The sequence below is a fragment of the Nomascus leucogenys genome, chromosome 12, assembly GCF_006542625.1.
Source record: "Nomascus leucogenys isolate Asia chromosome 12, Asia_NLE_v1, whole genome shotgun sequence".
Lineage (NCBI taxonomy): Eukaryota > Metazoa > Chordata > Mammalia > Primates > Hylobatidae > Nomascus > Nomascus leucogenys.
Window position 1 is genome coordinate 49,857,067 of NC_044392.1, and position 24,249 is coordinate 49,881,315.

The 24,249-nt window shown below is 44.0% G+C and overlaps 2 protein-coding genes across 9 annotated transcripts in view; one reads left to right on the forward strand and one right to left on the reverse strand.

Moving 5' to 3' along the window:
- The window catches only part of POGZ (pogo transposable element derived with ZNF domain), a 57,723-nt gene extending 44,278 nt beyond the window's left edge, over window positions 1–13,445 (forward strand). For 4 of the 8 annotated variants that reach the window (XM_030824538.1, XM_030824544.1, XM_030824537.1 and 1 more), the window contains 9 exons: window positions 3,507–3,607; window positions 4,131–4,277; window positions 7,054–7,188; window positions 7,301–7,473; window positions 7,640–7,780; window positions 8,561–8,617; window positions 8,829–8,941; window positions 9,221–9,245; window positions 9,699–13,445. In XM_030824538.1, coding sequence (XP_030680398.1) covers window positions 3,507–3,607; window positions 4,131–4,277; window positions 7,054–7,188; window positions 7,301–7,473; window positions 7,640–7,780; window positions 8,561–8,617; window positions 8,829–8,941; window positions 9,221–9,245; window positions 9,699–11,361 — 2,555 coding nt within the window. In that variant the 3' untranslated portion in view covers window positions 11,362–13,445. The remainder of the gene's footprint in view (window positions 1–3,506; window positions 3,608–4,130; window positions 4,278–7,053; window positions 7,189–7,300; window positions 7,474–7,639; window positions 7,781–8,560; window positions 8,618–8,828; window positions 8,942–9,220; window positions 9,246–9,698) is intronic. The other 4 variants (XM_030824540.1, XM_030824546.1, XM_030824539.1 and 1 more) reach the window with 2 other exon arrangements.
- Window positions 13,446–14,222: 777 nt separating this feature from the next.
- PSMB4 (proteasome 20S subunit beta 4) lies at window positions 14,223–16,618 on the reverse strand. The gene is made up of 7 exons (XM_012511287.2): window positions 16,430–16,618; window positions 15,970–16,176; window positions 15,566–15,712; window positions 15,314–15,395; window positions 14,812–14,928; window positions 14,533–14,621; window positions 14,223–14,346 (listed from the first exon to the last, which is right to left on the reverse strand). The coding sequence occupies exons 1-7, from the start codon at window positions 16,567–16,569 to the stop codon at window positions 14,334–14,336; spliced, it is 795 nt and encodes a 264-aa protein (XP_012366741.1). The 5' UTR covers window positions 16,570–16,618; the 3' UTR covers window positions 14,223–14,333.
- Window positions 16,619–24,249: the final 7,631 nt, after the last annotated feature.

Below are 24,249 nucleotides of genomic sequence, written 5' to 3' on the forward strand. Positions count from 1 at the left end.
ATTCATAGTCTTTTAATATTTATGTCTAATACAGAAATCTTAACCTGCTTGGTGGTGAGGTGTCCTGTGAGCCCCTTGAAATTACATATAAACTTTCAAGGGAGAGGTTGCATAGCTTTTGTTAGTGTCAGATTTGGGACTAAAAAATGGCTAAGACTATTAGTTATTCCTGTTTTCCATAGTGGCTATCTTAAGGTACATTTCTTCAAATATTCTTTTTTTTTTTTTTTTTTTGAGACGGAGTCTCGCTCTTTCGCCCAGGCCAGAGTGCAGTGGTGCGATCTCAGCTCACTGCAAGCTCTGCCTCCTGAGTTCACTCCATTCTCCTGCCTCAGCCTCCCGAGTAGCTGGGACTACTGGCACCCACCACCACGCCCAGCTAATTTTTTTGCATTTTTAGTAGAGACGGGGTTTCACCATGTTAGCCAGGATAGAATGGTCTCAATCTCCTGAACTCGTGATCCACCCACCTTGGCCTCCCAAAGTGCTGGGATTACAGGTGTGAGCCACCACACCCGGCCCATTTCTTCAAATATTATAACATTTTTCCTCCTGGCATCGTTACCTCCACCTCCTGAGCATCTCCTTAAAGGTAGATGTAGGTTATTCTAATCTTTCAAAAAATCTTGTGTTAGTGGAAAGGAGAAAGTTTGAGGAAGAAATAGGATTGAGAGAAGGATGCTTTAAGGAGCTTAACCATGTTTAGGAGTCAGAGCCTGTCGGGGGTGGGGAAGATTCAAGACAGGGAAAATGAATTGACAAAATCTTGGAATACGTGGCATGATGAGGTTGGATGAGCCTTAGGAAGGTACAAGAGATCTATCCTTCCATAGTCTGGAAAACAAGCAGCAGAAGTTACAGTTGTTCATGCCTATTTCCTCAAAGTAGGAGATTGTGTTAGGTGTTAAGGAGGGAATGAGGGTGATGGTGCTCAGAGGGACAGTGTTAGGATAGCCACTATGGAGAATCAATTTATTCTCCCTCTTGAATCTTTTTCTGTATTAGCTCCTTCCCCTGTAGAACTGATGCGTCAAAGGTTACCAGAGATCTCTTAAATCCCCTTATATTTGAGTTCCTACCTCACTAGTTTTCTTGAGATAACACAATGTAAATCTTTTTTTTCTTTTTTTTTTTGAGGGAGTTTCGCTCTTGTTGCCCAGGCTGGAGTGTAGTGGCGCCATCTTGGCTCACCGCAGCCTCTGCCTCCCAGGTTCAAGCGATTCTCTTGCCTCAGCCTCCCAAGTAGCTGGGACTACAGGCATGCATTACCATGCCTGGCTGATTTTGTATTTTTAGTAGAGACGGGGTTTCTCCATGTTGGTCAGGCTGGTCTTGAACTCCCAACCTCAGGTGATCCGCCTGCCTTGGCCTCCCAAACTGTTGGGATTATAGGCATGAGCCACCACGCCCAGCCAACACATGTAAATCTTAACATGATGCTTGTACATTAGAAACTGCTTAATAAGTGTTTTTATTATTGATGTTGCGTGACAGCTGTGAAAATAGAGCTGATAAACAGGTTATAGGAGAAAGATTGAATGAGATTGCCCAGGGGAAACAGACTAAGAAAGGCCTGGACAAAAGATTGCTTAAAGGTGTTCTAGAAAAGAAAAATGAAAGAGGTAAACAAATTGGGGGGTGGGCGGAAAAGAGATAATATTGTTATGTTGCTAGTTAACTGTTTCCCAAACATGTGGTTAACTTTCATACCTACTTGCCTTTCCTCCTGCTTTTCTCTTGGTCCTCTCTCTGGCTGGCTAAGCCCCATTCTTCTTTGACAGTTCAGCTTTTATATGTTATTATAGCTTTTCCTCATTCCTTTATGCAGAATTTCTTATTTATCCATGTCCTCATAGCACCTAATGTATCTCTAGACAGTGTTTCTAAATGGAGTTGCAGACCTCTTTGAGAATAAATATGAAATGTGTGAATCCTCTTCCTAGAAAAATCTACATTTTACTCTTTTGCAAATAATTTCAGAGAAAACCTGGATTCCTAGAGGCCTGTTCCATAGACCCCAGATTAAGAACCCGTGGCTTTTGTTTATTTGTTTGTTTTACTTTAAAAAATTACTTGGCTAGGCACAGTGGCTCATACCTGTAATTCTGGCACTTTGGGAGGCTGAGATGGGAGGATTGCTTGAGCTTGGGAGGTCAGGGTTGCAGTGAGCCATGATTGAGCCACTGCACTCTAGCCTGGGAGACAGAATGAGACTCTGTCTCAAAACAAAAACAAAAATCCAGGGTTCTAGGTAGTTAAAAAAAAAAATTGTTTCAACTTTATTCATATTTCTTTGGCTGGGGTATAGGGGGCTGGGGGTGGGGGGAGGTTAGACATTGTCCAGTAAATGCCCAGGGCTTTAAGCTTCCAGTTTTCATGTTTGTAGAAACTTGAAACTAATTCCATTAAAGTGAGAAAAATGTAAATAATCTCTCTCTTTTTGCCATACTGTATAATTCAAAATATGTAGCAGTTAAAAATCTTACCAAAATTGGCTAGTGCACTGGCTCACACCTGTAATTCTAGCACTTTGGGAGACTGAAGTAGATTGACAAAAGGATTGCTTGAGGCCAGGAGTTTCCAGCCAGCCTGGGCAACATGGCGAGACCCTGTCCCTACAAAAAAAAATTTTTTTTAATTACTTGGGCATGGTGGTGGCCACTGTAGTCCTAGCTACTTGGGAGGCTGAAACAGGAGGCTCGCTTGAGCTCAAAGGATAGTCCTAGCTACTCAGGAGACTGCGGTGAGCTATGATCATGCTCCAGCCTGAGCAACAGAGTGAGATTCTGTCTCTTAAAAAAAAAAGGGGGCCAGGCACGGTGGCTCACACTTGTAATCCCAGCACTTTGGGAGGCTGAGACAGGTAGATCACCTGAGGTCAGGAGTTCGAGACCAGCCTGGCCAACATGAAATTACCAAAAATTGTCTCAAACATTTGACAGAATTGTTAATTTGTGTCATAAAATTTTGTCAAAATTTTTTCTCATAAGCTTGACAAAATGGACAATTTCAAAGAGAGTAGGAGGTATTGGAGGCCAGCTGATTAACAGTGGGAAATCATATGGGTTAGTAGCAAGTTTTTGCCTTATTATAAGAATAGTGACAGTTCCTACATGCAGTTTGAAATAATGGTGACAGAATGCAGGGTTTGGAGTCCGAGATAGTGCCTAAATTTTGAGCTCAGGAAGAAATGGGGAAAGGAAAAGGGGAAACAGTGGTAAGCCAGGAGGATGCTGAATTAGGTTAGAGTTGATGATAGAATAACCAATTTAAAATGTCTTATAGATAAGATCTAGAAAGAAGCTTTGATAAGAAGTCTGAGCTACATACATAAGATTATCAGCAACACAAATGTTAAGGTGGAGCCATTTAAAGAACAGAAGGGACCTATGATTTACTGATTGTTGAAAATCAAAATAAAGGAGTCAGAGAAAGTAAAGATTGTGAGTCAGCAGGACTTTCGTCTTATTTTCAAGTGGATTTATTGATTACTTTTCTTCTTACAGCCAAGTGCAAGATCTGTGAGTGGGCGTTTGAAAGTGAGCCACTATTTCTCCAGCATATGAAGGATACTCATAAGCCTGGAGAGATGCCTTATGTTTGCCAGGTATTGCCTTTTTCTCCAGGGAGTTTTAGCAGTTTTGCTCTCAGGCAGAATACAAAGAATCTACTAATGAGTATTGCTGAATACCTACTGCATACACTCAGTTTAGGAACTCTGAGTAGGTACAGAAGAAATAGTAAACACAGTTTATCTTCAGGGTTTCCATGCAGGAGAAAAACATAAAAGAACATGTCCACAAGTAGACTAGCCAGGGAACATGTGCATATTCTAAGGGAGTGTCTGTCTCCTGAACGTGCCCTTTGGAAATTGACAGAAAAGGCTTTATTTTTCTTAGAGAACATGGATTATTCTTAGACTTTCTGTCCCTTCCTATTTTTAAAGTAATAGCTAAATCTGTCACAAACATAGCCCAGCATTACAAAGTCAGGAAAATAATTTGATTTCTATGCATTTGGGAAAACTTTTTTTTTTTTTTAATTTAAAAATTTTTGTTGCTACCTTTTTTTTAAGGCCTCTCAGTTGTTCACTTCATTCTTAGCTTTATTTTCCCTCTTATGTGACTCAGGTGTGTCAATATCGCTCCTCACTCTACTCTGAGGTAGATGTCCATTTTCGGATGATCCATGAGGATACCCGGCATCTGCTCTGTCCTTATTGCCTGAAGGTCTTCAAAAATGGCAATGCATTCCAACAGCATTACATGAGGCACCAGGTACTAGGCACCAAGCAATTCCCATATTCTCTTGTTTTTTTTTTTTTTAAACATGGATGCTGGGGCCAGGGCTGAGCTAGGCAAATAATTTGGGCAGAGATTATAATATCCATATGTTTGCAGAAATTTATGGAATTCACTTAATGTGCCATGTACTAGTCTAGATGCTAGAGATTTAGTAGTAAACAAGGCAAACAATACAATAAAGCATGAAGAGTACTGTGTTGGGGAAAGTACAGGATATAGAAAATCACATAGCTATTCTGGGTGCCTAGCAAGGCTTCCAGAAAGAAGTGTTGTTTAATACCTGAGGGATGAATAACAATGAGCCAGATGAAATAAGACGAAGAACAGTGTGCCCAAGGCACAAAGCAAGATTGTGGAGGTTCAAGAAATTCAGAGAGATTCAGTGTAGGGTGTAAGAGACAGAGGGGTTGGAAGTTAGGCAGGGACAGATCATGGAGGATCTTTTAAACCATGAAAAGAATTCATTGGGAAGCCACTAAAGGGGTTTTAAGCCCTGGAGTGATGTGTTCAGATTTAGTTAAGATTTTATACTGCCTGCACTGCAGAGAATGGATTAAAGGAGATTGAGACTACAGTTAGGGAAACTAGCTAGAAGGCTTTTTTCAATAGTTTAGGTGAGAGATGATAGTGGCTATTGGCTTTTGAAATAAAAAGAGAGTAAAGTTGAGAGATATTCAGAAGATTTGTGATATTTATGATGTAGAGATGGATTAGGTGAAGGTAGCAATGCAGTAGTTAAGAATAGTGCCTAAGATTCTGTCTTGGGCAGTTTGGTGAATGAGGGAACTATTTGCTGAAATAGAAACAATAGAGAAAGTATATTTGTGAGGGGGGAGATCATGAGTTTGGATATTGTAAGTTAGCAGTATCTGTGGATGTCAAGTGTAGCTGTTGGATAATAGGTCTGAAGCCTGTGAGAGAACTCTGGGTTGTAGAAAAGATTTAGGAATCAGCATTGTATAAATCCTGTAGATTTTAAACTTAAATGCCATGGGTCCCCCAACCCTGTTGAGAATAAGAGAAGGCTTAGGATATTTGAAGTCTCTTATCTATAATGCAACCACCATAGTACTAGGAGGAAAACCAGAAGAGTCTTGACTTTAAGGAAACTGGGGAGAAGAAGTGTTTTAAAGAAAAGGGTGTGATCAAAATGTCATATGTTACAAGAAGGTGTCAAGCAACATAGAGACTTAGAAATAGGCCTTTAATTTAGCAACATTGATGAGAGCCATTTTGTTGGTTGGTAGGGTGGAAGTCAGATTTCAGCAGAACAAATGAATGAGAGGTAAGGAAATGAAGACGATGTATTTAAAGAAGTTTGTTTATAAAAAGGGAGGACCCAGGGTAGGTAAATCCAGAGGAAGAAGTGGCAAAGAAGAGTTTTTTGTTGCTTTTATTTTCTTTATAAGATGAAAAGCTATGACTTCATTTTAAAATACTACAAGAAGAGAGCCACTAGAGGAGAGTGAAAGGTATATAAGAGAGGATTCAAAATGGAGAATAAGATGGGTGCGTGTGTGCTTAATAGTCGCACACATATGCACACAAACATACGCACCCTATTATACTCATAGTCTCCTTTGCACAGTAGTGACTGCTGATCGTCTACCACAACTGTATTTCCAAATAGGGGCATGGAAATTGTCTCTTAGCCTAAGCTTACAGAGCTTTGTTATCCTACTAAAGAAAATCATAGACATGAGTTCTATTTTTGAAGGACTTTAATACTAGGCAGACTGAATCCTCAAAATGGTCTCACCAGGAGACATATCTGTATATACTGATGTGTTAAGTGGGAAAACAGCAAGGTATAGATAAGTGCTATCATTTGTGTTAAAAGGAGAAAAAGAAGAGGGCTGAGGTGGGAGGATCACTTGAGCTCAGGAGGTGGAGTCCAGCCTGGGCAACATGGTGAGACAACATCTCTACCAAAAGGAAAGGGAAAAAAGTAGGGGCCAGACACAGTGGTGCACGCCTGTAATCCCAGCACTTTGGGAGGCCAAGGCGGGTAGATCACTTGAGCCCAGGAGTTGAAGACCAGCCTGGGCAACATGGTGACACCCCATCTCTACAAAAAAATACAAAAAAGCCAGGCGTGGTGGCACGGGCCTGTAGTCCCAGCTACTTGGGACGTGTAGTGAGCTATGAACATGCCACTGCACTCCAGCCTGGGCTACAGAGAGAGACCCTGTCTCAAAAAAAGGGAGCGGGGCAGGTAATGATTGGATATGAATGTATTTGTGATATAGTTATATGTGTAGACTGCCCACGAAAGCATATTCAGGAAACTGGTAATAAGTTGTTTGTATGGAAGGGGACTGAGTGTCAGAGTTGAAAGCAAAGTTGGAAGAGTATAGAAAAAATATGACTTTTCTTTACTATGTACATTGTCCTTTTTTTAAAAAAGAAGAATGAATAATGTCCAGGAGAATGTCCAATTGTCAGCAATGTAAAGATACAATACAAATAAAGGTTACATCACTCATTCAAATTGTTAAAACAAGTCAGGAAAGGATGATTTGAGAACTTAGTCATCCTGGACTAGAATCCATCTTTGAGATCATGGGAGGTGATTCTCAATGGTAGGTTTTGTGGCAATGTTGCATATTTCTTTCTTACTCTCTTAAATTATCAACAGAAAGGTGGGAAGAATGATATGGTTGACATTGATCTGCTTTCTCCTCAAAAAAGAAAATTTATTGGGAACCTTTAAGGGATTTTGTCTCTTTTTTTCCCTCCCCCACTTCAGAAGAGAAATGTTTATCACTGCAACAAATGCCGGCTGCAGTTTCTCTTTGCCAAGGACAAAATTGAACACAAGCTTCAACACCATAAAACCTTCCGTAAACCCAAGCAGCTGGAGGGCTTGAAACCAGGCACCAAGGTAAAGAGTTTGCCAGTGTCTTTTATAGGCCCAGGGAGGGAGGAATAGAGATTTTCAGTATTCTGAAATTTAGTGTGGGTGATGTCTCATTGTTACTTCCCTTGATTCTCAGGTGACAATCCGGGCTTCCCGAGGGCAGCCACGAACTGTTCCTGTATCCTCTAATGATACACCTCCCAGCGCCTTGCAGGAGGCAGCACCGCTGACCTCCTCAATGGACCCTCTGCCTGTCTTCCTTTATCCCCCTGTCCAGCGCAGCATCCAGAAGAGAGCTGTTAGGAAAATGTCAGCGCCTTCTTCTAAGTGCTGGGCGGGTGGGGACTGGGTGGCCAGGATTATTCCTGATACACAGTACAATCTGGTAGCTTTTTAGCAGGGTTTGTTGTCTGAAAACCCTACATTTTGGGGACCCCTGAGGCAGTAATGAGAATTCTTTTTTTTTTTCCCACAGGAGTGTCATGGGCCGGCAGACATGCCTGGAGTGCAGCTTTGAGATCCCAGACTTCCCTAATCATTTCCCTACTTACGTACACTGCTCTCTGTGTCGCTATAGCACCTGCTGCTCTCGAGCTTATGCCAACCACATGATCAAGTAAGTTGGTTTTTAACCAGTGTTTTAGCTTGAGAGTTCAGATTCTTTTTTTTTTTTTGGAGACAGGGTCTCTCTCTGTCCCCTAGGCTGGAGTGCAATAGCACGATCTTGGCGCACTGCAGCCTCTGCCTCCTGGGTTCAAATGATTCTCCTGTCTCAGCCTCCCAAGTAGCTGGGATTCCAGGTGTGCACCACCATGCCTGGCTGATTTTTTTTGTATTTTTAGTAGAGACGGGGTTTCACCATGTTGGCCAGGCTGGTCTCAAACTCCTGAGCTCAGGTGATCCACCCGCCTCAGCCTCCTAAAGTGCTGGGATTACAGGCGTGAGCCACTGCGCCCAGCCCCAGCCAGATTCTTGAGCACTCATTTCATTTTCCTCCCTGCTTCTAATATGTTTCCTCCTTCAACTCTTAGAGCTATTTGTTCTTCTCTCCTAGCAGAGTGAGAGGCTTTGTTTTTTCAGTTTTGATAGTCTGTGCTCTAATTTCATAGGGCCTTGCTATTCAAGTACCAGTAGTATTAGGTGGGAGCTTGTTAGAAATGCTGACTCTCAGCCCCACCCTAGGCCTACTGAATCAGAATGTGAATTTTAATAGATCCTTAGGTGACTTGTGTGCATATTAAAGTTTAAGAAGCATGGCGACAGGAAAATTGGCTTAGATTGAGATTAGGGTGCACTGAAGAAGCATCTCTTTTGTTGGGGGCATTGTCACTGGCTGTTGGTCTCTTGCTTAGCCAGCAGAACTCCATAACTCATACCACTTCTTTGTCTTTCTCAGCAATCATGTTCCACGGAAGAGCCCCAAGTATTTGGCTTTGTTTAAAAATTCTGTGAGGTAAGAAAAAACTTATTGGCAGCATCTTAATTTTTCAGGTTTTTACATTAATTAATTTTCAGGTTTTTCATTATTTGGAGAGGTGGTTATGTGAATTAATTTCAGAAAAAGGAGAAAGTGGGAGGGCATTCCTTTTTTTAAGCCTCAAAGCTTAATGGTCTCAAGTGTCACTGCTGTATTTGTCTTACATAGTCTCAATTCTCTTTTTTAGTGGAATCAAGCTGGCCTGCACTTCATGTACCTTTGTTACCTCTGTGGGCGATGCTATGGCCAAGCATTTGGTATTCAACCCCTCTCACAGATCCAGCAGCATCCTGCCACGGGGTAAGTAGGAGAGATGGGGATTAGTTGAGCAAGGGGAGGAAAAAAGATACAGTTTTGTACTGTATGCATCAGGAACATACCTACCTGGCCTCACTCATTCACTTTGAGATGTACTGTACCAAATTAGAAACCTTCCGACCGGAAGTTTATATAAAACTGGGAAAGTTGGTCACTGTGAACAGCGTATTTGTATGTAGTAAGTTGAAATCCCAGGGCACTGTCTTTGGAGCGCTTATTTCTTCACTGAGCTAACTTTTTTTATTGTTTCATTTTCCATAGGACTCACTTGGATAGCTCACTCAAGGTAACAAAAACTCACCTCACAATTTAATTTCTGGTTTGCAGTGTGTTTACTCTTTGTTGTTGTTATTATTATTATATTATTATTATTTTTATTTTTATTTTTTTTTTTTTGAGACGGAGTCTCGCTCTGTCGCCCAGGCTGGAGTGCAGTGGCGCAATCTCGGCTCACTGCAAGCTCCGCCTCCCGGGTTCACGCCATTCTCCTGCTTCAGCCTCTCTGAGTAGCTGGGACTACAGGCACCCACCACCACGCCCGGCTAATTTTTTGTCTTTTTAGTAGAGACGGGGTTTCACCGTGGTCTCGATCTCCTGACCTCGTGATCCGCCCGCCTCGGCCTCCCAAAGTGCTGGGATTACAAGCGTGAGCCACCGCACCCGGCCATATTATATTATTATTTCAATTTCCTAGTTGAACTGAGATTTCTCTTCTTCTCTTTGCTCCTCACCCCTTTAGGCATGGCCAGACTCGTGACCGAGTGCATGACCGGAACGTGAAGAATATGTACCCTCCTCCTTCCTTCCCCACTAGCAAAGCTGCCACTGTGAAATCTGCGGGGGCCACCCCAGCTGAGCCTGAAGAGCTACCAACTCCCTTAGCCCCAGCACTCCCATCACCAGCCTCAACTGCAACCCCACCACCAACCCCCACTCACCCGCAGCCTTTAGCCCTTCCACCGCTGGCTACAGAGGGAGCCGAATGTCTGAATGTTGATGATCAGGATGAAGGGAGCCCAGTCACCCAGGAACCTGAGCCAGCATCAGGTGGTGGTGGTAGTGGCGGGGTTGGCAAAAAGGAGCAGCTATCTGTGAAGAAGCTTCGAGTAGTACTGTTTGCTCTATGCTGCAATACAGAACAGGCAGCTGAACACTTCCGAAATCCCCAGCGACGTATTCGCCGTTGGCTTCGACGTTTCCAGGCCTCCCAGGGGGAGAATCTAGAGGGCAAATATCTGAGCTTTGAGGCAGAAGAGAAACTGGCTGAGTGGGTGCTAACCCAGCGTGAACAACAGCTACCTGTAAATGAGGAGACCTTGTTCCAGAAGGCCACCAAAATAGGACGTTCTTTGGAAGGGGGCTTTAAGATCTCCTATGAGTGGGCTGTGCGTTTCATGTTGCGGCACCACCTGACTCCCCATGCCCGGCGAGCTGTGGCCCACACCCTACCTAAGGATGTAGCAGAGAATGCAGGACTCTTCATTGAATTTGTACAACGGCAGATTCACAACCAGGACTTACCCTTATCTATGATTGTGGCTATTGATGAGATCTCTTTGTTCCTGGATACAGAGGTGCTGAGCAGTGATGATCGAAAGGAGAATGCCCTGCAGACAGTGGGCACAGGGGAACCTTGGTGTGATGTAGTCCTGGCCATTCTGGCAGATGGCACTGTCCTTCCCACCCTGGTTTTCTACAGAGGGCAGATGGATCAGCCTGCTAACATGCCAGACTCCATATTGCTAGAGGCAAAGGAGAGTGGCTACAGTGATGACGAGATCATGGAGCTGTGGTCAACTCGAGTGTGGCAGAAGCACACAGCTTGCCAGCGCAGCAAAGGCATGCTTGTGATGGACTGTCATCGCACTCACTTGTCAGAAGAGGTACTGGCTATGCTTAGTGCTTCTAGCACTTTGCCTGCAGTGGTCCCAGCAGGCTGTAGCTCCAAAATTCAGCCATTAGATGTATGCATCAAAAGAACTGTCAAGAACTTCCTGCATAAAAAATGGAAGGAACAGGCTCGGGAAATGGCAGATACTGCATGTGATTCTGATGTCCTGCTTCAGCTGGTGCTTGTCTGGCTGGGTGAAGTGCTAGGTGTCATTGGGGACTGTCCAGAGCTGGTTCAGCGCTCCTTCCTGGTGGCTAGTGTTCTGCCTGGCCCCGATGGCAACATTAACTCACCTACAAGAAATGCTGACATGCAGGAGGAGCTAATTGCCTCCCTAGAGGAGCAGCTGAAGCTGAGTGGGGAACATTCTGAGTCTTCCACTCCACGACCCAGATCATCTCCTGAAGAGACAATTGAGCCTGAAAGCCTTCACCAGCTCTTTGAGGGTGAAAGTGAGACCGAGTCTTTCTATGGCTTTGAAGAAGCTGACCTAGATCTGATGGAGATTTGAGTGTTGCGGTCATGAGGGGGTGTGGAGTGGGGGTGGGAACATGTGAGGGAGGGTAAAGGGGCTTAGGGAAAAGGGGGCATACCAAGTGGGGTATTTGGTTTATATTTTTTAATTTTTACACCACCACTCCCCCCTGAAGTTGACTTACACTTCCCTGTGGATTTGTGGATTAATTAGGAAAACCAATAGTAATCACGTCTGAGCCAAGGAGCTGGCCCATTGGTCATTCACTTCTGCTAAAAACAGGTTTTTGTGACTTTTTTTTTTTTTTTTTTAATTTAAATCACTGTGTTTGGTATTTTTCTGACAAAATTAAGAAAAAGAAAAAAAAATTATTTGTGGGCAGATGTTAAATTTTTTTGTTTCCCCTTTTACCTCAATTGTATCATAGTACTTCTGGGTTTTTTTGTTTGTTTTATTGTGTGGCCAATGTCTTTGGGCATGATGCTATCTAATCATTGTCAATGTGAGAACATTTCTGAAGATGAGAAAGACAAATTATGTAGCTCACAAACTGGTTTATTATATATATGGATAAAAAACTTTTTTCATTGTGGTCTTAACACTTTTATATAAAAATGAAAATGGAAAAAAAGTCCCACTGAACTCTCTCTTCCTTCTCCTTTTCTTTCCTTCCCTCTCCAGAGATGTTGGTTTCTACAGCAACCCTAGATATAAAATTGTGGCTTTAAAAATGCATGAAACCACCTTTAATTATCCAGAATGAATAGACTTGTCTTTTCCTCACCACCTTCCCTCCAAAACATGACATAAACAATATTTTTTGCACTTGTGATCCTTGGCCCCTTTCCCCATTCTCACACCATCCATCCCTCTGGACAAAGGATCATACAGGTGTTATTAGCAAGCAAGAGGTACTGAGGCGATCAAATAGTTTTAGGGTGGAAGCCATTCCCGGTTTGAGTCTTAATCCTGTAAGCCCCCAGGGGCAGTCCCTGCTTTATTGAACTTCATCCTGTTAGATGGAGAGCATGCCTGTTTAAGGGATTACTGGTCCTACCGCCAGGAGCTAATTGTTCAAGAAGTGTTGAACTTTAAAAAGACAAGACCACTTGTTGAAATCCAGCGTGCTCTGTGACTTTCCCCTATTTCTCTTAATACTTAGGGAAGAATCTGACAGGAAGCAGCAGCTCACAGGGGTGTGCACAAAGAAAATGACATGAATCTTTATTTTTCACTGCCAGCTTCAAGGAAAGAAAATTTTTTCTACAGTTTGCATGAGGGATTTTTTTAATTGTATGTATTCATGGTTGTAAACCAAAACGTACTGTACCGTACAGAGAAAAGGAGCAAAAAACCAAGTCTTCTGTTTATCCTGAGGTTTTCAACAATGTTCCCCTCCTGTGAGCCAAGGAAGCAACCTGCACAAGCTTGTAAATGATTCGTCTTTAAAATGTACATAAGTGGAACATTTAATAAAATGAGGGGAAATGGATTTATAAACTTGTTTTTTTTTCTAGGTGACCCTGTTTAATAGGCTTTCACAGACTGGGGAATGCTCAAGATGTGATGGGCCTGGTGGTACAGGTGTGACATTTGTTACCACCCATTTCTCCCACCCCACCCTGCTTTTTTGTTTTTCATCCCCCAGCACACTATAATATAGTGAACTGGAAAAGTCCCTTCCAGAAACAGCTTGGCCAGCTTTGTGAACCCTTGACATCAGAAAACAACTAAGGATCCATCTGGGCTTCTCTTCCCCAGCTTTTTGCCTGATGCCATTTTATTGACAGACTATGGACTTTGAAGTCAGCCTTTGCCTTTGAGAAAGTTCAAGAACTATGGTTGGTCACGTCTATCTACAACAACCTAATCCTACTCTTTGGTAGTCTCTGCAGCAGCCACAGCCTTAGCAGAGCTGGGGTTCCTGTCTAATGCACACGATTGACTTTCTTGATGGGTAATTTTTTTTAAGATCATAATACCAACAGTGGATCAGCTGGGTTTTGGCCAGGAAGTTGTCTTTGTGGACTCTGCCTGCATGGCTTAGTAGTAGAAGGAAATTTTTTTTTTGGTTTTTTTATAATTCAGTTTAATCAATAAACATGTATTTATTGACTATTTTCTGTGTTGAGACTGAATGTGTGGAGGTTTCAGATTGAAAGCTCATTGTTTCGCTTTACAAGTTTGTTGTTACGGACAATGCAAATGGAGGGATGGTTTTTTTTTTCCTTCAGTTCTCTCACTGAATTTCTATGCTTTGAATTTGTTGCCTATATTTTCTTTCTCAGTAAGTTTGGAGAGGATACGTGTCAGAATCGCCTACAGTGTTCATTTTAAAAATTCAAGCTGGGCATGATGGCTCATGCCAGTAATCCCAGCACTTGGGAGGCTGAGGCAGGAGTTGCTTGAGCCTAGAAATTCAAGGCTGCAGTAAGCTATGATCATGCCACTGCACTCCAGCCTGACAACAGAATGAGACTTTTGTCTCTAAAATAATGCAGGTTTAGAACCATTCCAGGGATGGCTAACGCCCCAGCTGACTTGAGGGCAACCTGATGCAGAACAGCTCCACTAGATTAAAGTGGTATTTTAATGAAAATCACAGCCAACATTAAGAAACCTGTATTCTTTGATAATCCAGTGCAGTGTTGGAAGATTTGGGAGGAGAATTTGAACACAAAAGCCAGTTAGCACACAAAAATTAAGTCTGGCTTCTACAGGAAGCTGTGCTTCTAATACAGCTCCAAATGACGCTAGTGTATCTTTCTGTATTGTGCAGAGAATTCTGTATGTGCTGCAAGACCCTAAGGGTTCTCTGACCAGGGAGGGAGATGGCACATAGCAGTACTCAGCAGTTTTGCATTTGGTGTGACCCAGTCAGACAAAAACCACTCAGCAAGAATTTTGAAGAATTTATTTACTTTACAAAAGAGTCTGTCTATCTCTGAACCAGCCAAGTTCAAAGTTAAAAGTAGGGCAACTTCAGTTCTGGATAATGCATCTGTATTTCATTCAAAGCCACTAAAAAAGGAAGACAGAATAATAAAAGTGTGAAGCATAAAGGGATCAATTTCTAAAAATAGCTGTACTGTCCAACCAAAACTCTCCACCCAGAGAATTTTCCTGGGTGAGCCTCCCAGAAAAGCCCAGCTTAGTGTAAGCCAAAGACCTCTCAAATCTGTCACCAATTTTTTCCCTATTACTCACCTGATCATGTGGGCAATATCCCAGTTGGTCTCTGCAGACAATGGTCCCTCTATTTCAACACCTTTTTCGGTTACAGTGGCGATTTGAAACTGGAAGAAATTAGAGCATTCAATAATGCCCACCCCCCCCTTAAAGAAGTCCTTAAATGAAAGGTCAGGTGGAGGTCTTCCCCAATGTGAAAATTGGAGTCACACAAGGCAATCTGTTCTTCAAAGCATAGAGACCCAGGGATTGCAAGGATCCAGAGCCCGCCAGTTAGGTTCCCAGCACGTCCCTCACCCGGTTGTAAGAACGGGCATCTCGGTAGTACAGCACTCGCATGCAGCGTTCTACTAGGTCGCGGGCCTCAGTCTGGCTCAGCACTGGCTGCTTCTCCAGAACTTCTCGCAGCAGAGGCTAAGGAGAATGGGGGGAAACCATGGGAGATATTGGGCTGAATAACAGGCTAGTTGTCTCAAATCTATGGAATAAAAAGCATTAAAGAGTGAAAAGATGACATTCTACCTCTTGCCTCACCAGAATGAACTCTGCTTACAAAAGAAGCTAAGAGCCACTTCAAGAAGTTCTAGGGTGTCCTCTCTGCATGTCTACTGACTCCCAGACATGCCATCTTGTCACTGGAATCAGTGTCAACACCTACAGCCCCCAGACTACAAAGAAAACCATCTGCCCAGTAATAGCGATCCCAGCCCATCCCTCATATCAGAATTTCAGGAGAAAAGCAGACAACCACTAATCCATTTCCTTTTGTCTTCCCTTTCCCCCACCTCTTACTACTTACCTGAGCCAAGTATGCACCATAACCAGTGGCCAGCGAAGGGGCTTCATAGGCTACACCAAGCATGTCCACATAACCGAGGAAGCTAACAGGACACAATGGGTCAAAACTCATTTCACCTTAGGTTCATCTTAGCTGAAGGGGACCATGGGGTCTGAGTTAAAGCGGGATTCACTTGGGGAGAAGAGACAAGAGATACTACACAGGTACTAGGTTGGGTGGTAAAGGAAATAAGTTATTTGTATTCATATGAACCTCTCTCCATCAGCATAGCCTCCGATGACCATGGTGTTCCACAAAGGGTTCATCTTCGAGCGCCGGCTGTACATGGCCCTGGTCAGCCATGAATGAATAGCTCTAGGACTATAGCTGTGTCCATCTCCCAGAAGCTCCTCATCAATCCTTAAAAGGAATTGGTTGTGAGAAAAGGGAGAAAATTAAGTCGGGGTCTCCACCCATCCCCAAAAGAAGTTACCACACCTTCCCCCATTTTACACCTCCTAATGCCAAAAACTTTATTGCAAACACAGATCGCCCACCTCCAACAACTCTCCCAGTCCCCCGCTGCAACAAGTCCCCCCATCCCATCGAAGGAAATAAAAAACAGGGGACTCCCCTCTCTACTTAGGAACCACTCTCCTGTTCTCTGGATGACTTACACCATCTGGCCGAGAACTTGCTTCAAATACTGGAAATCTGCGTAGTCCCCAGAGGCACCCAGCATGGTACTGTTGTTGACTCGCATAATGCGAGAGATGTTGCGGAAACGAGCCAAGGAGCCGTAGGATCCCAGCATGTCTGCGGCAATCACCACTCCGCCCTCGAACTTAACGCCGAGGACTGAGGTCCCGGTCACCATGGGGTTCCTAAAGAGTGAGAACGGTGGGAGCTGAGAGGAGGGATGGCCTGCGCCCTCTTTCCGCGCACTGAGCTCCGCTTCTGATTTTCTATAATTCCTTCCAGTTATTCTGCATTCTCCAGGACTCCGCGCCCCGAGCTCCCCTGCCGTTCGCGCGCCCCCGGGGTCCCCGCCTCACCTTCCCGGGCTCTCAAAACCGGCCGGCAGCACCAGGCCCCACGGTCCCTCCCGCTACGCAAGCGAAAACGCCGAGAACTTACTGGGTCCGCGTGATTGGACCTCTGTAAAGTGCAGACGCCGGATCCATGAAGGAATCGGGAGTGGACGGAATGCGGTAAAACTGTCCTGGGGCTGGACCCCCCGCCCAAAGTCCGGACCGCGACCCCAAAAACGCTTCCATCTTAGTCACAGTAGCAGAAAAAATGAAAGCGCTTGCGCCAACGGAAGCGGAAGTGATCCTTCAGTGTCACTTCTTTTTTTTTTTCCTGTAGGCGACTTCCAGCAGCCATGTTGATGAGGTCGTAGCTGAAAGTGCAGTAATCCCAGGTGGCGACCGAGACTGGGAGTTGAAATTGCCAAACATCGCTTCGCATCGCATCTCCGTGGAGTTTGGACCAGATCACAGCGTTCTAACACGATTCAAGGAGGAGGGAGGCATGAAGGTGGGGTGGGGAGGTGGCCACTTAAAGACGCTCATCCTGAGTGAGACGTCACAATTTTTTGTTTTTTTTTTTTTTTTTCTGGGGACGGAGTCTCGCTCTGTCCCCCAGGCTGGAGTGCAGTGGCGCGATCTCTGCTCACTGCAACCTCTGCCTCCCAGATTCAAGCGATTCTCAGATTCAAGCGATTCTCGTGCCTTAGCCTCCCGAGTAGCTGGGATCACAGGCGCCCGCCACCACGCCTGGCTAATTTTTTTGTATTTTTGCTAGAGACGGGGTTTCACCATGTTGGCCAGGCTGGTCTTGAACTCCGGATCTCAGGTGATCCGCCTGCCTCGGACTCCCAAAGTGCTGGGATTACAGGAGTAAGCCGCCTCGCCGAGAAGTCACAATTCTCATGTTCCTTTTGGATCATTATCAAAAAGCCCACATGAAAATATCAATGAACACAGGATCTCTTACATCTGTACTCCTCAGAGCAGCCCCATGCGGCAGGCATTATTCGACACATTTTGTAAATAGGAAACCGAAGCTTGCGGTGTAGTGATTTACCCAGTCACACAGCCGATAACGGTAGAACTGAATCTTGACGCTAGAATAAAAAAAGGAATCAGGGCCGGGTGCGGTGGCTCATGCCTGTAATCCCAGAAATTTGGGAGGCCAAGACGGGAGGATCACTTGAACCCAGGAATTCAAGACCAGCCTCGGCAACATGGTGAGACCTCACCTCTACAAAACAAAACAAAACAAAAAATTAGACAGGCCTGTAATTCCAGCTGCTTGGGAGGGTGAGGTGGGAGAATCGCCTGAACCCGAGGGAGGTTGCAGTGAGCCGAGGTGGCACCACTGCACTCCAGCCTGGGCAACAGAGTGAGACCCTGTCACACACACACACAAAAAAAAGAATACACTTGTGTATACTCTTGTGTATACCCTGTGGGGCATGATAGCTCAGGTGGATCAAGCACTCCCTGTGGGACCTTAGACAAGTCTGAAAGTTTCCTTATTGTCAAGGGCCGTTGCCCACCTCTAAAGAAGCAGAAAAATTCCACTGGAAGTGTAGGGGTGAAACTAAATTCCAGGGGTTTCCTTCTCAATGTAACTCCATAGCAGGGGCTGGAAACAGTGTCTTGCATCAAATTGGTGAATTTTGTCAAAGATAAACAAAGCCGGACACTAAAGTGGAAAGGACAGATTTCAATCAATAATAACTACTACAATAAAGAAAAAGAGTTCAGCATGAACTGAACTCAACTGCAATTTGTATGCAAGTAATGGGTATTTTATAGGGAAAATGAGGTAGGAGACGGTGAGACAGAGGGTCAGTAGAGTCAGGGAAGTGAACATTTACAGAATTAGCAACCTCTCGAGTAGCTGGGGACTACAGGTGCCACGCCCAGCTAATTTTTGTTTTTGTTATTTTTCTTTTTTCTTATTTTGAGAGGGAATCTCGCTCCGTTGCCCAGGCTAGAGTGCAGTGGCATGATCTCAACTCAAAGCAACCTCCGCCTCCCTGGTTCAAGTGATTCTCCAGCCTCAGCCTCCTCAGTAGCTGGGATTACAGGGGTGCACAACCATGCCCAGCTAATTTGTTGTTGTTGTTGTTGTATTTTTAGTAGAGACGGGGTTTCATCACATTGGCCAGGTTGGTCTCGAACTCCTGACCTCAGGTAATCCTCTCACCCCAGCCTCTCAAAGTGATGGGATTACAGGCGTGAGACACCACGACTGGCCTAATTTTTGTATTTTTTTGTAGAGACCAGGGGAGATCTCACCATGTTGCCCAGGCTAGTTTCAAACTCCTGAGCTCAAGAAATCTGCCCACCTCAGGCCGGGCGCAGTGGCTCACACCTGTAATCCCACGACTTTGGGAGACTTAGACGGGTGGATCACCTGAGGTCAGGAGCTCGAGACCAGCATGGCCAACGTGATGAAACCCCATCTCTACAAAAAATACAAAAATTAGCCGGGTGTGGTAGCACACGCCTGTAGTCCCAGCTACTTGGGAGGCTAAGGCAGGAGATTTGTTTGAACCCAGGAGACAGAGGTTGCAGTGAGCCAAGATTTCACCACTGCACTCTAGCCAGAGTGACAGAACTAACAAAACACTGTCTCAAAAAAGGGAAAGAAAAGAAAGGAAAGAAAGAAAGGAAAGGAAAGGAAGAAGGAAGGAAGGAAGGAAAGAAAGAAGTAAAGAAAGGAAAGAGAGAGAGAGAAAGAAAAGGAAGGAAGGAAGGAAAGAGAGAGAGAGAGGGAGGGAAAGGAAAGGAAAGGAAGGAAAGGAAGAAAGAGAGAGAAAGAAAGCTGCCCACCCAAGTGCTGGGATTACAGGCGTGAGCCACTGCCCCTGGCCTATTCTCAGGTATTGGCTGGAACAAAGTAAATTATTTTGGCAGCCTTGAGTTTTCTCAGGCAGACACTTTAAGGCAGGAGAGGGTCACCTCAGGGATGTGACCCTGAGCTTTTAGAAACTATGTTATCGGTGGGGTAATGTAGCTATATATTTTATCTATATATAAAATAATTTTTTAAATGAGAGGATCCAGAGCCATCCAGCCTGAGAGTAGGATGTCAGAGAAAGCAAATTGCTAACTAATGATGATGCAATATTCAAAAGAAGGTGAGAACAAGACATAAGACATCTCGGCTCACTGCAACCTCCACCTCCCAGGTTCAAGCAATTCTCCTGCCTCAGCCTCCTGAATAGCTGGGATTATAGGCACCCACCACCATGCCTGGCTAATTTTTGTATTTTTGGTAGAGATGGAGTTTCACCATGTTGGCCAAGCTGGTCTCGAACTCCTGACTTCAGGTGATCTGCCCGCCTTGGCCTCCCAAAGTGCTGGGATTACAGGGGTGAGCCAATGTGCCCGGCCTGCTACTCCACTTTTTAAGAGAATGGGATTTGAACCTTCAACTCCAATACAGTTAAGGATTCTTTCTTGACCTACTCAAGGTCTGTCCCAAGGGACTAGAACAGAAAGATGAGAAAGAAAACATATCCAGTGTATCCATGGCTGCACTAGTATGTGAGTCCCCCTTGAGGATTCCCTGAGGATATTTGAAGTTTTATATCCTCTGTAATTCAACTCTATAACACCTCTCATAGCGTTCATCATAACTTGGAAGACTGTCTGCCTTACTAAGCTAAAAGTTCCATAAAGGCAGGAACTGAGTCTGTCTTGCAAAGTGTCCTTTGATGCACAAAAGCTTTTAATTTTGATGTAGTCCTATTTATTTTCTTTTCTGGTCCTGACTTTGGTGTCATTTCCAGAAATCATTGTCAAATGCAACATCATGAAGCTTTTCCTCCGTTCTAAGAGTTCAGTTTTAGCTGTTAGTTTAAATCTTTGATTCATTTTGAATTAATTTTTGTATTGCTGTAACTTCATTCTTTTGCATGTGGATATCCAGTTTTCCCACTACTGTTTGTTGAAAAGACTCTACTTTCCCCATTGAATGGTCTTGGCACCCTTGCCAAAACTAATTTGAGGCTGGGTGTGGTGGCTCACATCTGTAATTCCAGCACATTGGGAGGCCTAGGTAGGAGGATTGCTTGGGCTCAAGAGTTCAAGACCAGCCTGGGCAATATAATGAGACCCTATATCTACAAAAACATTAAAAATTAGCTGGATGTGGTGGCATGTGCCTGTAGTCCCAGCTACTTGGGAGGCTGAGACAGGAGGATTGCTTGAGCCCAGGAGTTCAAGGCTGCAATAAGCTATGATTGCACCATTACACTCCAACCTGGGCAACAGAGTGAGACCCTGTCTCCAAAAAAAAAAAAAAAAAAAAAAAGCCCAAAACTCATTTGATCATGTATGTGAATGTTTATTTCTGGGCTCTCTATTCTATTCTGTTGGTCTGTATGTCTGTCTGTTTTTTTTTTTTTTTTTTTTTTTGAGACGGAGTCTTGCTCTGTCGCCCAGGCTGGAGTGCAGTGGTGCGATCTCAGCTCACTGCAAGCTCTGCCTCCTGGGGTTCACGCCATTCTCCTGCCTCAGCCTCCCAAGTAGCTGGGACTACAGGCGCCCACCACCACGCCTGGCTAATTTTTTGTATTTTTTAGTAGAGACGGGGTTTCGCCATGTTAGCCAGGATGGTCGCGATCTCCTGATCTCATGATCCTCCCGGCTTGGCTTCCCAAAGTGCTGGGATTATAGGCGTGAGCCACCATGCCTGGCCAGTGTGTCTGTCTTTATGACAGTACCACGTTGTTTTGATTACTGTAGCTTTGTCATAAGTTTTGAAATCAGGAAATGTGAGACCTATAACTTTGTTCCTCCTCAAGATTGTTTTGGTAAAAGTGTCTTTCTTAAACTTTTATTTTTGTAGCATTTATCCTTTGGCACAGGTTGATAGTTATTTTCTTTTGGAACTTTAAATGTGTTATTTCATTGTCTCCTGGCTTCCACTGGTTTTTTGTTTGTTTGTTTTTCGGTTTTTTTTTTTTTTTTTTTTGAGACAGAGTCTTACTCTGTTGCCCAGGCTGGAATGCAGCAGCACAATCTCAGCTCACTGCAACCTCCACCTCCTGAGTTCAGGCGATTCTCCTGCCTCAGCCTCCCAAGTAGCTGGGTTTACAGGTATGCGCCACCATGCCCAGCTGATTTTTGTATTTTTAGTAGAGACGGGTTTTCATAATATTGGCCAGACTGGTCTCAAACTCCTGACCTCAGGTGATCTGCCTGCCTCAACCTCCCAAAGTACTAGGACTACAGGTGTGAGCCACTGCACCCAGCCAAATTCTATTGTTTTTGTTGAAAAGTTACCTGTTAGTCATATTGTTGTTTCTTTGAAGGTAATGTGGCTTTTTTTCCTCTGACTTCTTTAAGATGTTTAATAGTTTTTTTTGTTTGTTTGTTTTTTGTGTTTTTTTTTTTTTGAGATGTAGTTTTGCTCTGTTGCCCAAGCTGGAGTGCAATGACATGATCTTGGCTCACTGCAACCTCTGCCCCCTGGTTTCAAGCGATTCTCCTGCCTCTGCCTCCCCAGGTAGCTGGGATTACAGGCACATGCCACCATGACTGACTAATTTTTGTATTTTTAGTAGAGATGGGGTTCATGTTGGCCAGGCTGGTCTTGAACTCCTGACCTCAGGTAATCCACCTACCTCAGCCTTCCAAAGTGCTGGGATTACAGGTGTAAGCCACCACACCTAGCAAGTGTTTAATAGTATTACTAGCATATTCTTAGGAATTATTTTGTTTGTATCTGCCCTGCTTGGCTTTGCTGAGCTTCTTGACTCTGTGAATTGATACCTTTCATCAGTTTGGAACATTATCTGGCCTCAGGGGCTATAAAAGGAAGATAAGAAAGAAAACATGTCCAGCTTATCCATGGCTGCACTACTGTTTTTATCTCTTCCAATAATGCTTTTGCCCAATAATCTCTCTTCTCTCCTTTTGAGACTCCAAATGTATGTATGGTAGATATCTTAGCTTACCCCTAATCTTCCTCCTTTCTTTTTCTTTTTTATTCTTTTTTAAATCTCTGTCCTTCAGTTTGAGTATTTTCTACTGACCTGTCTTCAAGTTCACTAATCCTATGTTCTGCTGTACCCAATCTGCTATTAAACCTGTACAGTGAGTTCTTAATTTCAGATTTTTTTCAGTTTTAATATGTTCATTTGACTTTTTTTATAGATTCCATTTCTCTGTTTAAATGATCCATATTTTCATCTATATATTCATCATTTTCTCTATTTTCCTTTACATGTTAATTGTAGTTATTTTACATTCTTGAATGCTAACTCTAATATCTGGATCATCTGTGGGTCTGCTTCTATTATCTTTTTTTTTAATTTTGGTCACGTTTACTTTTGTCTTTGCAAGTTTTACAATTTTGTATTGTTTGCCAGAAATTATGAGTAAATATAGAGGAGCCATATCATATTATCTGCTACCAAAGAGGGTTTTCCCTTTTTTCTATTAGGCAGATAGAGTAAGGATCTGATCACTTCAATTCAATCTGGGATTAGACTGTGTCAGGACTGGGTTGCTGTTTCAGCCTGGTTCGTCCCCCTTCTCACAACCTTTTGTTGTTGTTTTGAGACAGCCTTGCTCTGTTACCCAGACTAGAGTGCAGTGGTGCAATCATGGCTCACTGAAGCCTCCACCTCTTGGGCTCAGGTGATCCTCCCACCTCAGCCTCCCGAGTAGCTGGGACCGCAGGTACGTGCCACCATGCCTGGCTAATTTTTCTTTTCTTTTTCTTTCTTTTTTTTTTTTTAAGAGATTGGGGTCTTACTATGTTTCCCAGGCTGGTTTTGAACTCCTAGACTCAAGCCATCCATCCACCTCTGCCTCCCAAAGTGCTGGGATTACAGGTGTGAGCTACTGCGCCCGGCCTTTCACAACCTTCGATTGAAAACTGGACAGGTATTCATCTTCTCTGCCCTGAAATACGGACTGATATTGAACTAGCTCTCCAGGCTTCTACTTCATGCAGACTCAAAATCTGGCAAATATCTTGAGGAGGAGAAGACCAGTTGAGTAATTGAGGCTCTTCTCCCTGCCCTGCCTCAGCAGATCTTCATTTTTTAATCAATAATTCCAGACCATAGGAGATTCAGTCTGCCTTTTAGGAGCTTTTAGCCTGACTCTCCAGGCTCCTGCACATTCCCAGTGTTCAGCAAATATTCCATAGGTAAAACTGGCCATAGTTAGAGGCCCCTTAAGTTTCCAACTTGCTTTGCATGACCACCAGAAACTTTTGGTGGTCTTCCCAAGGAGAGGCATTCTGTCTAGGTTAAACTCAATCCTAAGCATATACTCAACTCACCTCAGAAAAGTTCTCCCCTCTCTGAAATTTTAGTTCATGTAGTCCTCATTCCTTCCTCAGCCCTTTGGTGACATTGCTTAAAATAAGGCCAGGCACAGTAGCTCACACCTATAATCCTAGCACTTTGGGAGACCAAGGCTGGCAGATCATTTGATCCCAGCAGTTCAAGTTCAAGGCCAACATAATGGGACTTTATCTCTACAAAAAAAAAAATTTTAATTAGCCAGACCTAGTGGTGTGCACCTGCAGTCCCAGCTACTCAGGAGACTGAGGTGGGAGGATGGCCTGCCCTCAGGATGCGTAGGCTGCAGTGAGCCATGATGGTGCCATTGCACTCCAGCCTGGGTGGCAGAGCGAGACTGTGTCTCAAAAATAAGGAATAAAAATAAGGCCAGGCATGGTGACTCACACCTGTAATCCCAGCACTTTGGGAGGCCGAGGCGGGCAGATCATGAGGTCAAGAGATTGAGACCATCCTGGCCAACATGGTGAAAACCCATTTCTATTAAAAATACAAAAATTAGCTGGGCATGGTGGTGGGCACTTGTAATCCCAGCAACTCAGGAGGCTGAGGCAGGAGAATCGCTGGAACCAGGGAGGTGGAGGTTGCAGTGAGCAGAGATCACGCCACTGCACTC